Below are 14581 nucleotides of genomic sequence, written 5' to 3'. Positions count from 1 at the left end.
GGTCGGAAGCCAATATAATCTGCCGAGTCTAGAAGCACAAAATCCGACGGATGCTACGGTATAGGTAGGCTGCGGCCATGAACTTGACCCGGTGATGTCGGACCTGTCTCTCAGGCGATTATCTTGAGCATCGGGTGGAGCAAAACCTACAAAGTAGACGTCATGGGAAAACTACAACCTGAGACAGCATCCTCACGACTGAAAGTGGGAGTAGAGGAGTTTTGAAACCCAATTCCAGGAATTGTTACTCACTGCATGAAAACAATTCCGCACTTGGGGTCCTTGTTAGTCTCGATACCAGACATTATTATCCCAACAGCACGTGGAGGTTCTGAGGCCGCTGGGTGCAGCGAGACGCGAGAGTGTTCCATATCCAATCCACATCCGAATCAGTGCTGGCTGTAGTTCAGCCAGCCGATCAACTTGAGCTTCGTTGAACTTCCGCCCTGGCGTGTTACGTTATGTAATATTATTCTCAGGGTGCAGCGTTGCCAAACTCTCTGGAGCATGCTACTTACGCTGGCGCTAATACGCAACCACCAGTGGATCATCAGGAGGCATATGAACAACACGTAGTCGGTACAGGAGGCTGTTCAGCTCTTCAGGGTGTCGGTTGAGGAAACTGTAGTATGCATCCCTTGATTTGCCCTTAGGTTTGATGCACTTGTCTTCCATATTTCCTGAATCGAATTACGAAGCCGTGGACCCTCGGATGAGAGTTAAGTGCAGTCTCCCACTAAGTTACATCTGGGCACAGCGGTTTGTCTACAAACGTGTCAGTGTTCTGGTATTTGTACTAATTCAATCATGCCAAAGATCAATCTGTCAATGCTGCTGAGGTAGCCACGTGCCGACAGAACAGCGTCTCATATCACAATCAACAGTCCTGGAGGTTCAGTAACCCCACAAAAGTCGCCTTCATCTCCGATATGTTTTGCTGGTACAGCTTCGATCACTACAGTACCGCAGCATGTACCATACCAATCAGTTACATTAACCCTTCAAGTTCTGGTATATCTGTCTCGACTTTCGCAATGGTCTACTGCATCGACCCGTGGGGCGAGGCCTATTCCCGCATCTGCAGTGAATCTATATGAGAGGAAGCGGACAATGTGGGTTTGTATGAGGCGCTTTTAGCTTCCGTTGTTGATTCTTCATCACGGCCTAGATCCCAAGGGAAGGATCGGATATTGCCTCCTGCCCTCATTTCCTCTCCCGCTGGGTTCCTCGCTGGCTGGCGTGCGCGCTGTTTGGCGATTTGCTATCGAACGATATTTTAAACTGCGCTCTAACCCGACCGTCGAGACCCTCGACTATAAGTGGAATAGCCCCAGAGTAGCCATTTCCCGGACGTCATCAACTATTGTCGCCCTGTCAGCTTGAAAAAGTCTCCCTTGTATGGAGCTGAATCTGATCACATTTTGATGAGTATTCGTTGACACACGTGTGCCGCATGGGCATTACGGTTCGACAAGTTGGTGACAGGGGAGTATGGACTACACCAGACTACACCATTCGAGCGTGGAACTTCCACACGGGTGAAGCGTTCACGCTCCGTGGACACTGTGATTTTCCGTATTATGAGTTCACTGTACCAAGCACACCGTCTTCTAGTCGATGGGAGCTACTTACGCACCCTGAAGGTGCATTATATTACTACGACAGCGCTCTCGTAGGTTCGGATTCGATAGACCTTTACTTCCACATTCCTCTTTATCGTCTTATGTCTGTTGCTTGTAAGTGATTTTGGAATTTGTTGGGCGAATTAACTTCAAAGCCGCTCACGAGCAACTTTGTTGTTGTCGTCACACAGATATGTGAATAGGTCCTCTGGTCTGGTCACGACTGTGCAATAATTACATGCAGTCAAACAGTAAAATCCATGCAAATCCCGTCGCTGGTGCGGTTGAAAGCAAGCTCGAATGCTCCACTAACTCGCATACCTACTGACTGCCCTACGAAGATTGTTGGTACACCATGTGCACTGCGTTCGATCGCAGTGGATCATTTACGACAATGACCTTCAGAGTAGAAATATCAATTGGTAAGTATGCGAAGTCTGTAACATAGAGCGGGTCTGTCTTACCATAGCACCGCTATCCATGCAGCCAATAGGGCGGCGGAGATCGAGAGGTTTCCCTCCAAATCCTCCACACACGTGACCCCTCAACTTTCGCTCTCATATGGACCACGGATTGCGGCAGGATCAACGTCACATGAAAGTTACTTACCCAGTGCCAAGACCTTTGTTTGTTCTTCTGTAAGTGGTCAAGACTGTCGTCCCTTGACCGTTACGCCAAAAGGCAGTGATAATGAAAGCTCACGCTTCATTATCGCGGACAGTATTTATGCTGATTATGGGAACTCAGGTAAGCCAACCTTCGTCATGATGGGCAAAATTCGCCAAGATGATTTATTGCACGGTAGCGTAATTGGGTGGTATTCAAGAATGCCACACCACGAACGCCACTTACAACAAGGATGAGTGGATTACAGACGAAGCAGGTGTTCCTCGTATTCTCAAACATCGGATTGAGCTGTGGGATGCACGCCAACACTGTGAGTAGTGAAAATCGTTGGAAAACCGCTGATGCTCAATGTTTAACAGGAGCTACTACTGGAATTTTATGCAATCGATTTCATCGGATCACTGATGTGACATTTCATTGGGTCGGTATTATACTGGTATCGAGGGTTATCGAGGCAGGTTATACTCGGTATGAAGATACACGTTTTCTTGCCAAGCACGGGAATCGGGATTCACTCAGGGTCCACAGCCCCAAGTCGCGCGTCTTCGTCACCTACAAGGCAGATGTGGCCTCGAGTCTTTCATCCGGTATGGTGCTATAGACGACTCCGTCTCCCAAGATGCCCTCCGCATAGGCGATCACTCTATCCGTAGCCAGGAATTCATAGACGGGCCGCGAACAAGCCTGCCAGGGATCTCAACTTTGCCTTCGGCAAGTGTTTACATTTCAAATATTTATTCGCCATGCCTCACGTTCTATTAGATTATGCCTACATTCTCACTGTGAAGTTCCGCCGGCGCAACCATTCTGCAAACCCATTACCTGAACGTCCGAGTTCTGCGGGCCACAACACGATTTTCAGGATATAAAAGCAAGCCATCTTCAATGTCTACCCGCCTCAGAAAGATTCTCATTGGCAAATCTCGTATAACCTCGCACAAATAATGCGTTTCTCCTTCGTCGTCGTTATTGCTGCTTTGACAGCATCTATGTCTGTCACTGCTTCCATACAAACAGGCGTCTTTGAAGAAAGAGACCGCACTGTTACAGTCAGCACTAAAACATTATGATGAATGTGAGTAGCAGCAGTTTGTTTTGGATCCTGGATTCATTACTCACCGTGACCCCTTGCACTTTGTAATACTCTCAGCCTTTCACTGGTGATCGGTTCTGCAATTATAATTATTCCGACGACATCGGGACAGTGAGTCATGTTTCCGCTTTCGCATTGGTGCTGTGGTTGATGATACATTATGTAGTTCATTGCTGAAGCGGTCGATATGTCTGGACAAATTTCAGCGCTGGTTGGGCAATAGAGACCCCTGGATAGAGGGAAATCTCAAAATTCAATATGGTATTGACTGGAATATGTACATGACGTATGAGTTATTTTTGGTCTTGATTGAATGTTGAAAAGCTTCATGGCACAGAAATAACGAGCGACTATCGTTAGAATGCGATCTAGCGCAAGTAAATTCAGATAAATTACGTCAGATATGAATGGTTGGTTCGAAGCGTACAGTTCGATTGAACATCCATGAGAGCGCACCGTGACTGATATAGGTATGATAAGTGACTGAGGTGGTAGGTAGTACAAAGGGATATTGTTCCACACAGGGTACTATCAGGGCATGAATGAAAACGCATCAGAGATCCTCGTTCTTCGACAAGAATACAGCTACAATATCTCTAGCATCCTGACATCCGTCATGTCACCAACAGAAGTCACGTCCTTGACTTGCGCGATGATATTGTGATCCGAAGCAATCCTCTTGTACTCCCCGACATGCTGCTGCGCTAGCAAAAGTGCGCCAAAAGGTTGTCCAAGGCGAACGAGCAACCTCAACTCTTCCATATGAGACTCCGAATCAGCTAACTCATTACCTCCAGGAGACCCAGGCTCAGCCTCATCGTCCACGTCCTGCGACTCGTCTGACAAGTCAGGGCAGCTCGAGATCATAACGATTCCACGGACGGACGAGCAAGTATGTCTGCCGAGCAGTCCGAGCAGTCCGAGTAGGCCTTGCTTGCGATGGTGGAGTCAGCTTGTCTTCAGTGGTGATCAGCAGGTCATCAAGCCCGACCGCCTTGACACTATAAGTGAAAATTTTCTCCCGGTCTCGAGGAGTCTTCAATCTGAGTTCTGTAACGGAAAATACAATGCAAGGCAGACGCAGCCTGCAGTCCGCGAAACGAGGAGTACTCAGCTCGGCAAGCTGGTCATACAGTGCCGAAGCCAGCTGCACAACGGCAGGATCTCGCAGCGACGAGACCGACGTCTGTATCTGATCTTCAGATAGAGATGGCGGCATGTATGGCGGAAGGTTGTATGAGGTGATGTCAGCTGGCAGACAGCTATTGAACTCGGATGCTTTTCCGACCCAGTCCAAGGCTGTAATGTCGCCGGACTGGGCAATGATGGCCTGCAAGAGTCGTCCGAGTGCCTTCTGCTTCGTCTCGCCATAGATGACAGGGAGGTGGATGCCGAAAATACCAAATAGTGAATATGCAATGTCTTCCGGCACAGTCGTTACACGTTTCGATGCCCATCGAAGTTTCTCTCGGGCATCTCTCATCCCCGGTTCGAAGGCAGCGAGCGCCTGTGCATCTATACCCGTCGAATCCCTCAACTCCTGCATGATGTTGGCAGACTCCTTGTGGTTGGAAAAGTGGTCGTCGAGGTATAGACTCCAATCTGCTCGGTAGAACAGAACAATGCTAGGAGCCAGGAACTCCTGAACAGTCCATCCTCGCGTGTTCCAAACACTGTTTGCAAGCGTGACTGACTTCGACGAAGGCAGAACATCCGGTAGGTAAACGATTGTGAGTCCTGAGTGGCGATACCAAACGAACATGGAGTTGACAGATGCTTGTAGCTCGACATTGTTTTTCTGGTCAATACAACATGTATCGCTCCACGCCCAGCGATGCCCCGCATCACGAGCAATTTTGCAGAATGTCTGCAACTTCACCGTGGTTCCAACTGCATCCAAGTCATACACAACCTTGTCCTGTATGTCGTGTAGCAGAAGCTCGTTGCTTTGCCACCTGTGCGATAGCATAGCCCAACTGAAGTACTTCGCAACCACTGCTCTAATAGGTTCCGTCTGGAGGGGCGCATGCATCATCGAGGAAGAAAAAATCTCTTTGTACTCGGTGCTGTCCATGAAGGCGTTGATCTGCGCGTCTCGATTGCATATACGCCCAGTGGAGGTGTTGATTAGACGCAGCGGAGCATTTTCCAGTTGACGTCAATGGCGCGTCGGATAATGCCTTCAACATCAGATGGACTGACATACTGCTGACGCAGCTCTGTGGAAAGTGTTTATGATTTTCACGTTGGCGCATGAGAGATTGGGGCTTACCTTGCACTCGCGCGTCGGGCACATCGTCTGACTTCAAGAGCATGGTTTTCAAGGCCTCGATCGCTTCATCATAACGTCGAGCCTTGTGAAGGGCTGCATGCTTCAGTTCGTACCCCAGATAAGAAGAAGGATCGAGTTCGATGACCTATACACCACCGGTATCAGAATGATTGCTAGACAAATGATGGACTTCATCCGCACCTTTTCCGCGTCGAAAAGGGCCTCGACATAGAGGTCCAGTTCTAAGTTTGCCTTGCTGCGGTGCGCAAACAGGGACTCGCACGATGAGTCAAGCCCGATTCCTGCCGAATATAGTTCGATAGCCGCCTCGTAATTGCTTGCAGCAACAGCCTCGTCTCCCTTTGCGAGACAGCGCGCAGTACAGTTGTTCTTGAAAGCTAAACATACTCAGAATAAGTGTTGATGTTCATTCAAGGCCCAAAGCACCCACCAGTGAACCATGCGAGATAGCTGTCCTTCGCATCCTCGTCAGTCATGCGCATAGTGTATTGGTGAGATTCGACCGCTTCGATCACTCGATCGGCGCGAAGGAGTGCATCGCACCGCCTTTGGTTGACACTTTTCCATAATGAATCCAAGTCCCAGCCGAACAGCTGTACAGCGCAAATCATTAAAAGTGTTCTGTGGGCTTCATAATGACGTACCACTGTGAATACCTTCAATGTAGGTTCAAAGGGCATTCGGTGAGAGGACACGTCGGTTATACTAGGCATGATATTGTGCAGTCGATCAGCGGCTTCGCTGTACCGCCCGTCATCGAAAGCGATTATTGCAAGCTGCACGTAGATATGACTTAGGAGTGTGTTCGAAAGTGAGAAAACTCGTGAGGTATGACGTAAAGCTCACATTGATAAAACTGCACGGAAGTGTATCCAAGTGATGACAAGCGGTGGCGAGGTCTTGAACTCGCCGCATCGCCTCATCGTGGCGACCAGCATTGAAAAGTACAACAGCCTGGACAAGATGACATTGAAGTATTAGTACGACAGACAGACTCTGAGATAGCGGCAAGAGTACCTTGATCAATAGTAACAGACCGACGGTGATTGGATCACGATTCGAAAATACGAACGCGAGATCGAATGCTTCTGTCGCGTCCCAGAGCTGCTCCTTGGCGCACAGTGCGATGGCCTTGGAAATGTAGCCCAATAACTGAGGGCTGGAATAGCAATGGACTACGTCAAGAAGCAGAGTCAGCACCAACAGCAGTCATGACATGCAGAGCATCTGACCTTGACTGAGTCTTGAAGGGCCTTGTCCCACTCGGAGTTTCGCGACCTTACAACAGAGCGATTGGCATATGAGTGGTGGTTGTTACCATCTGCATGGATCTCTTGCGTCAGCAGGTCTTCAGTAATGTGCAGATCCCCAGTGATGCATGAATTGCGGACGGTCTTGTTTATAGCAAGGATCTGCACGAAGAAAGTTCATTTTGTGTTATGAGCAGAGGAATCGAAGGAAGAAGCTCACGTCAAACAATGAGTGATTGTCATCACTAGCAGAGGCTTGGTCAGTTTCCGAGGGATGATTGCTTGGACTGTCGTGATCGCCGGTGGGCTCGTGTTCGTTCTCGTGACTGTGCATCGGCAGCTGTTTGTCATGTAAATAAATAGGAAAGCGGAACAAGAATGGGAAAGAGCATACGTGCGTGTCACCACGAGGAAGGAACTGCTGTACTTCCTCATCATCTTTAATCGATTCGTCTGCATCGTCCTCCTCGTTGGCATATGAGTCGTGGTTGTCATCATCTGTGTCGGTCTCCTGGGACAGGAGGTCTTCAGCGGTATGCGGGTCTTCAGCAATGCATGCATTGTGTAGCGTCGTGTTTATAACAGGGATCTACATGAAGCAAGCTCATGTTCCGTGATAAGGATACAAATTGAAGGCAGCTCACGTCAAATAATGAGGGGTTGTCGTCACTACCACGTACTTGTTGCGAAGAACGGTGACTTGCACCATCGTTATTGCCAGAGAGCTCATCGTCGGTGTCATGACAGCGCGACTGTGTGCCGCCGCCGAAAGCCATATGAATGGAGAGACAGACTAAAAATAATGGGTGACAGCATACCTGCGTGTCACTGAGACCAAGGAGTTGCTGTCGACGTGCTCCTTCATCAACATTTGTCCTTTCTCCCGCCTTGTGTTGCTCAAGTATCTCCTTGATAGACCAGAGCAGCACATTTCCTATGTAATCTCCACTGACGAGCAGTTCTCCATTGGGAGAAATCGCGACAGACTCAATGCTCGAGGTGTGTTTGAATGGCTGACCTATGTGCTGGTGTGTCTTTGTGCTCCACAGCCGCACAGTCTTGTCGAACGAGGCAGTGGCAATGAAGGAGCCGGCAGACGAGATGGCGAGCGAGAAGATGGAGCTAGTGTGACCGGTGCAAGGTTGACCGATCTGGTCTCCATTGGACGAATCCCAGAACTTGACTGTTTTGTCAGATGATGCAGAGACAAGTTGCTGGCCGTCAGGCGACCACACAACACTTTGAACATAAAATTGGTGAGCGTCGAAATTGAGAAGTTGCTCGGCGTTATCGGTGCGCCACACCCGGATGTCACCTTTTGATCCAGAGGCTAATTTTAGCCCATCTGGGCTGAATGCCACACTGAGCACCGCAAAACGACGATGACCCTTGAGTGTTGCGAGGACAGCGCCGGTCTCTGCATTCCATACAACAACCGTGTCATCCTCCGACCCGCTTGCAAGTTTCTTGCCATCGGGTGAGAAGCACACCGACCACACCCAGTTTGTATGCTTCACCAGCGGCTCGAATACTTTCTGCTTGCTCTCGACGTCCCAGATGATGATGGTTTTGTCATCTCCACCACTCGCAATTCGCCTGTCGTCTGGTGATACGGCCACGGAAATCACCCGGTTCTTGTGTCCCTTGAATGGCCCTCCTACCAATGCTCTTGTCTCCATGTCCCAAATTTGCAGAGTTGTATCATGTGAACCAGTGACGACCCGTCGACCATCTTTGAAGAACGCGACTTCTGCCACGCAGTCCGTGTGTCCTTTCATCATCCACGCTGGTGTCAGTTGCCCTTCCGTTGTCTGCGCTGGCTTCGGCTGCCGTCTCAGAGTGAGATCTGCATCTCTTGCTGCATCAGGCACCCCTGACATCTCGCGTTGACCTAGACAGAGATATAGACAGTCAGCAGCATTTGAAGTCGACGAGGACCGTACCTTTAGGATATCCTTGCGTTGGGGGTCTGGTGGTGGTGAGTAGTGTTGGACTTCTGCCCATGACCCAACTCATGTAGGCGCTTATCCAGGGTTCTTCCGTATCACGCTGCCACGGCGTGGATTTCATTTGGCTTCTTCCATCATCACTGCCCCCTTTATAAACGCCCGTCATGTATCAGTAGCCCCTCCATTCTGTGCACGAACCCGCATGCATCTGGTACTACCATATACCACAGTCTACCCTTCTGTAACCATATATTTACTCCACTCGATCATCTTTCATCATCCTTTGTAACGCACCCTACTTCACCACGGAGCCTATATAGAATGATCACTCGGTGCTCATGTCCGATCACTTCCGGTTATCGATGGAATGTTACAGATCTGTTGACGGGCATGCGTGGTGTGTACTAATTTACTTGCTTCTCCGCACGATAACTATCCGTACCACCCTAGAAACATATCCGCTACTAACGCCATATTTCATGTGGACAGTTTTCCCCTCTCTGTCAATGCTTCTTTCGACGAGGTGCTTGATCGACACCCAGAACCATCATCAGCAACCGCATTCATCACAAATGCGCATCGCAAGCAACTCATAGGAAATATCGTTGTTGCTCTTGATCCTTCTATTGCAGTCGTAAGCAGAGTTTCAAATGATCTGTCTCGGGTGATGTTTCATAGATTGTATACCTCTTCCGTTATGTTGGGATTCTCTTGCCATCTGGGTACCCTTGCCGTGTGCGTATGCTTTCGCGTTTCTCGTTTCTCACCGCTGTTGCATTGCCGTGTTTGTTGTGCAGTAGGTATACCTATCGGGTGTTTTCTACATTACAGCAGTGACAAATATCTATGGCTACATTCACCATGTTTCTAGAGAATCAAAAGATAGGCAGGGATATAACTGGGCAGTTCAGGACTCCGTATCGGTGAATCAATTGGTAGTACGGTTTCTCCTTATTTGCAGGCATATACTCGAATTTGTTTCCTTCGTGCTCTAAGAGCTGAACTAGAGACTCCCGTTCAACCACCCCCCTAGCTCAGCTCCAAGGACTTTGTGTTAGAGCCGCACTTTCTGGATCAATAATACGCGGTCTTTGCCCACGAGCAGCGGCAGCCTGGTCTGCTATCATTTAAACCTGACAGCAATTCTCCGAAGAGATGAAAAAGTAAACGGTAGATTCAATCGACTCGGTGGCAACAACTGGGCCATGGCTCTACCAGAAGGGTATGATAAACAGGTAAGAATGTTTAACCAAACTTTAAAAATATACCTGGAGGATAGCAGCCTGAAATATTCAATTGCGAGCACCAACATATGTAATCGGTGCATCTGCAAACCTTCTTGGAACCCAGCCGCTATAGCCACACCTTCCTCAAGACAATCGATGACGCCACGAAAATCGCTGAATAACACATGATCCTAAGTATTCATTCACTGAGAGACCTCAAATCTTAAGAATGATGCACGCGAAATACCTCGTAAAGAGCACAACTGTCCTGAGTAATGGCATCAAGCGGCACCCCAAGAGTGCCGAATACGTGGTGTGCGAATGTGCAGCACAGACGACATCTGGGCGAGCGTCACGAATCGCCAAATGGATTATGTATGCTGCCTTGTTGAGGAACTGAATAGGCCCAGATTCCTTATCCTGTATGTTACCTTCGTGGCCTAAGAGAAGGAGGAGCTCAGGCTCGATGAGCTTGACGTGAACACCCTGGGGCAAATGGTGAATATTATGGTTTTTATCGTGACATGACAAATGATCACCCGGGGTTGACCCAGTAGCAATCTGGCCTGATCGGGTCCTTTCGACAGCGCAATTAGATGTTGCACACACCATGTTATCAGTGTCATCTTATCCGGACAGTGATGTATCCAGCAACACCTGCGTCAAGGCCATACTTTGCTCCGTTGCATGAAGATGATGCTTCCTGTTACGAACAACCAATATACTCACCAAAGATACGATACGCTTGAGCCAGGCGGAATTTCAGGAACGCTCGATGTTCGAATGCATCAGAGAACGTTGGAGGTGCAGGTACGTTCTTGGAAGGATCCCTTGGGGCCCTCGCTGTCCTCGTAGGACTGTTGCTGGCGTCCCCAGATGATGTGGTCATAGTAGCTGGTCTGCGATCGAATTAGTGGGATGGATGTTGGAAGACGTGTACAAGACTAGGGCGCTCAGCGAGAGTCAGAAAAAGCGCTGAGGTAAAACGTACGAGGCGAGCAGGTATAAGTATAAGTGCCATAATCTGGTGGCTGAGTGACGAAGGTGAATCACTGTATAGTACCAAGAAGCAAGAAGTCGCGGTAGCAAAGTAACTCCAATAAGAAGAATAACGAGCCTAGTAGCACGAGAGTTCTATGTATACTTAATCTTCGCCGTTGTAACAGGGCAGCAGGAGGAAGGGTGAGGAAGGGTGTCACAGGTTGAGACAGGTTCGGGGTCTTGTAGCATGTCGATCCGTTTCTTGTCCCTCTCTGGCGATTATCGAACAGTTATTCAGATTCTACTGCAATCTTTTCAGTCGACATGCAATATGTCCGACTTATGAGGCTTTTGGTGTTCAGGAGGGTGTATGAAGTATAGTAGTAGTACTTCACTCGCCCGTATACCATGCATTCAAGTCAATACTCATCATATTTAATCTTCGAGATGTTCCTGTATTCAAGGGGTCGCATCATTCAAGCAGTCCAGAAGCAACTATATTGATAACCCAGCAATGAACTACGTATTGTGCCATCAACCACAGCACCAATGCGAAAGCGCAAACATGACTCACTGTCACGACATGACATCCTGCTCCCAGCTAATTGTTTTGGTCTGGATCAGGATAATCGCACATTTTACCAGTCGCCTATTGGTGTTACAAGGTGCAAATGGTTAGTCATGAGATTGAATCCTGAATGCAAAGGAACATACGTACACAGACAAGGCCAGAGCAGCAACCCCTGTTATTGGTGCAACCTACGTTTTGCATACCACATGCACTGACACACATGGATGCTGTCAAGGCAGCAACAACAACAAGGAGGAAGGAGAAATGCATTATTAGGGAGGCATGGTAGGAAGATGACTTACTTTTATGTCCTGCAAATAGTGCTGCGGGCGGAAGTCGGGGGTTGTTTCAATCAGTTTGGCAGAATGGTTTGGCCTGGGGGATAGCGGCGAGAGTGCAGGCAGGGTCTACGGATAATCAAATGCAGCCTGAGTAATGAAGGGAGCATTAACTGTATGCGATTACGTACCGTAGGACTTTGTCCTCGCGTTAATCACGGTTGGAGTATTCCATCATAGTACTTGGCGAGGCAAATGCGAAGGTGAGACGGACTTATTCTACCCACCATTTAACCCCACGTCTTACCTCAGTTATTTCGCGGTAAATTCCAGGCAGGACGCACAAGTCATAACCTAAAATTTGGTTATCTCTAGCCAGTCCACCATTCCACTGGTAATGAGCAGCTGAACAGGTAAGATTTATAGTTATTACCCCACCTCCAACCCGGGCAGAGCTTGAGTGGAATGCATTTGCCCATCAAGATCCCGGATGTTGCGGAAAAATGGATTCCCCTCCCAACCAACCCCCAACTCTCCCTTTCATATGGACCAGGGTTAGCGGTAGGATCAACGTCGCTTGAATGTGCTTATACCACTAACCTGGTGCGACCTTTGTTCGTTCTTCGCCACGATAGGCGAAAAACATCCCGCAGGTAGTAAACAATATCCTGCATGATATGAGGTCAAGAACACGGCGGATCGAATTTTTGGGGAGTTGGTGCAGTAGCCACACTGAACAGCACTGATAACGAGGAGGAGATCATAGACGAAACGTTCCTCGTATTCTATACTATTCTAGACCGTCGTATTGGGATACTCCGTAGGATTGTCATAAGTAAATATCTGATGTGGGCGTTTTGAGTAGGTTATATATTAACTAGAATTTTATCCCGAAATGGAAGGAAATCGCATCGAAGAACTGTCAGCAGCAGCTTGAGTCAAGCTTGAGCGTATCCCAAGTCGGCTTTCAAATTTGGTTCTTATCGAGCCCCGTACATCCATACGACAGCCATCGTATCACCTATCTGACTGTACTTTTATAAAAAGTTGCAGGAAGGCACAAATGCAGCGAGTGGCAGAAGCGGCTGCGAAACGGCAAGAAGAGGAGAAGGAGCGCTTGCGCAGGGAGAAGCTGGACGCCGAGGAACGGGGCAGGGCACAATTAGGAATGTCCTTGGCCGAAGAGGACTGGGTGTATGCCCGTGAAACTCTCAAGGTACAGCGGCTGCTTCTTACGGCATACTAATACCTTATTCAGAATTTAAAAGCCGGGGCAATCTTAAAAAGTAAGGGAGAAGGCAAGGGGGGGAGGTGGGAAGATTTGGGCATTTCCGCGTAGCGCACATGGCGTCGGTAAGCCTCGCCAGCATCAGCTGGCGTCGGTATTTTCGGTTATTTCGCTAAGGTGGCTGAAAAAAGCATCCCACATGGTTCTGTCAACCGGAGTTTGAATTTCCGAAAACCATTGTCCCCTACTGTACCAGCTCGCTGTCCAAAATTGGGAATTTGTAAAAATTGAGCGACAATGGGATGCACCAAGCAAATAGAAAAATGTGAAAAATGCGAAAATAGAAAGATGGGATTGGCAGGTGCTCACTGGCCCTCCATTTTGCACAACAACAATGAATTTTATATGTACTGCAACTGTGAATACATAATAAATAGTAAAATTGAAGGACAACAAGGGATTTTGGGATTTTTGTGGGGAAAAGAGAAAAGAGAACACCAAGCAAGTAGAAAAATGTGAAAAATGCAAAATGCAAAATGCAAAAATGTGAAAATGCAAATTGCGAAAATATAAAGATGGGAAAATTTGGCAATGGGTAAACAGAGGAATGGGAAGATGGAGAATGGAGAAATGGGGTGAATAGGAAGATGGGAGGATGGGAGGACAAGAGGAGGACAAGAGGATGGGGAGGACAAGAGGAGGACAGGACAATGGGACATGGGACAATAGGACACGGGAGAACAGGACAACAGGACACAGGACATGGGACACGGGGAGAACAGGACATGGGACATGGGACACAGGACAATGGGACACGGGAGGAGGAGAACAGGACAACGGGACATGGGACACAGGACAATGGGACACGGGACAACGAGACACGGGACAACGAGACACGGGACATGGGACAATGGGACAACAGGACACGGGACAACAAGACATGGGACAATGGGACATGGGACAAGATAATTGGGAGGAAGTGTATGAGTCAATAGCATGACACAAAGAGTTTGACTGAAGGTTACCTGGGACACTGGCTTGCATCCCGCTGGCCGAGGCACGAGGCCACGGGATCGCAAGCCAGTGTCCCAGGTAACCTTCAGTCAAACTCTTTGTGCAACATCCCTACTAAAACAAAACTATATAATGTAAGATGTAAGAATTATTTATTTTTCACAATTAAATAATATGCAGACACAGTGAGTCAAGCACTGAAGGTGCCTCCAGCAGAGCACAAAGTGCTCTGCTTGCTTCCTGTGCCGAAGGCACAACGGGCTTGGACTCGTCTATAAAGTAAGGGAGAATGGTATGGGGGAAACCGTGAGAGACGCGTATTCCGCGTATTCCGGCAGTGTCGGTTGTTTCGGTTGCGGTGGTAAGGTCGCTGAAAAGAGGATCCCATGTGGTTCTGTCAAGCGGAGTTTGAATTTGCAAAAAACCGTTGTCCCTTACTATACGAGCTC

General features: G+C 48.4%; 4 protein-coding genes across 4 annotated transcripts; 2 read left to right on the top strand and 2 right to left on the bottom strand.

Moving 5' to 3' along the window:
- Positions 1-1453: 1453 nt before the first annotated feature.
- Positions 1454-2959, top strand: EDB91DRAFT_1271999 (uncharacterized protein; the record flags this gene model as incomplete). The annotated part of the gene is made up of 7 exons (XM_041324591.1): positions 1454-1643; positions 1677-1736; positions 1826-1900; positions 1964-2044; positions 2344-2369; positions 2428-2559; positions 2609-2959. 7 exons carry the CDS (start codon positions 1454-1456, stop codon positions 2657-2659), a joined length of 615 nt encoding a protein of 204 aa, XP_041169938.1. The 3' UTR covers positions 2660-2959.
- A 929-nt stretch (positions 2960-3888) lies between these two features.
- Positions 3889-4156, bottom strand: EDB91DRAFT_1173282 (uncharacterized protein). The gene has a single exon (XM_041320283.1). The coding sequence runs from the start codon at positions 4102-4104 to the stop codon at positions 3928-3930; it is 177 nt and encodes a 58-aa protein (XP_041169937.1). The 5' UTR covers positions 4105-4156; the 3' UTR covers positions 3889-3927.
- A 5638-nt stretch (positions 4157-9794) lies between these two features.
- EDB91DRAFT_1173236 (uncharacterized protein) lies at positions 9795-10949 on the bottom strand (the record flags this gene model as incomplete). Its single annotated transcript, XM_041320282.1, has 4 exons — positions 9795-10045; positions 10103-10251; positions 10308-10401; positions 10786-10949. 4 exons carry the CDS (start codon positions 10947-10949, stop codon positions 9958-9960), a joined length of 495 nt encoding a protein of 164 aa, XP_041169936.1. The 3' UTR covers positions 9795-9957.
- A 1773-nt stretch (positions 10950-12722) lies between these two features.
- Positions 12723-13248, top strand: EDB91DRAFT_180935 (uncharacterized protein). The gene is made up of 2 exons (XM_041326343.1): positions 12723-13106; positions 13149-13248. Exons 1-2 carry the CDS (start codon positions 12954-12956, stop codon positions 13227-13229), a joined length of 234 nt encoding a protein of 77 aa, XP_041169935.1. The 5' UTR covers positions 12723-12953; the 3' UTR covers positions 13230-13248.
- Positions 13249-14581: the final 1333 nt, after the last annotated feature.

Source organism: Suillus paluster (genome assembly GCF_016628075.1).
Source record: "Suillus paluster strain FC165 chromosome Unknown EDB91scaffold_153, whole genome shotgun sequence".
Lineage (NCBI taxonomy): Eukaryota > Fungi > Basidiomycota > Agaricomycetes > Boletales > Suillaceae > Suillus > Suillus paluster.
The sequence above is the reverse complement of the archived record's forward strand: the minus strand, read 5'-3'. Positions and strand labels throughout refer to the sequence as shown.

Excerpts from the sequence above, each read along its gene's own strand:
- EDB91DRAFT_1173282 (XM_041320283.1), bottom strand. The coding sequence starts at position 4,104 with ATGGAAGAGTTGAGGTTGCTCGTTCGCCTTGGACAACCTTTTGGCGCA.
- EDB91DRAFT_180935 (XM_041326343.1), top strand. The coding sequence starts at position 12,954 with ATGCAGCGAGTGGCAGAAGCGGCTGCGAAACGGCAAGAAGAGGAGAAG. Across the intron at positions 13,107-13,148 it reads ATGCCCGTGAAACTCTCAAG|AATTTAAAAGCCGGGGCAAT; the intron begins GTACAGCGGCTG and ends TACCTTATTCAG.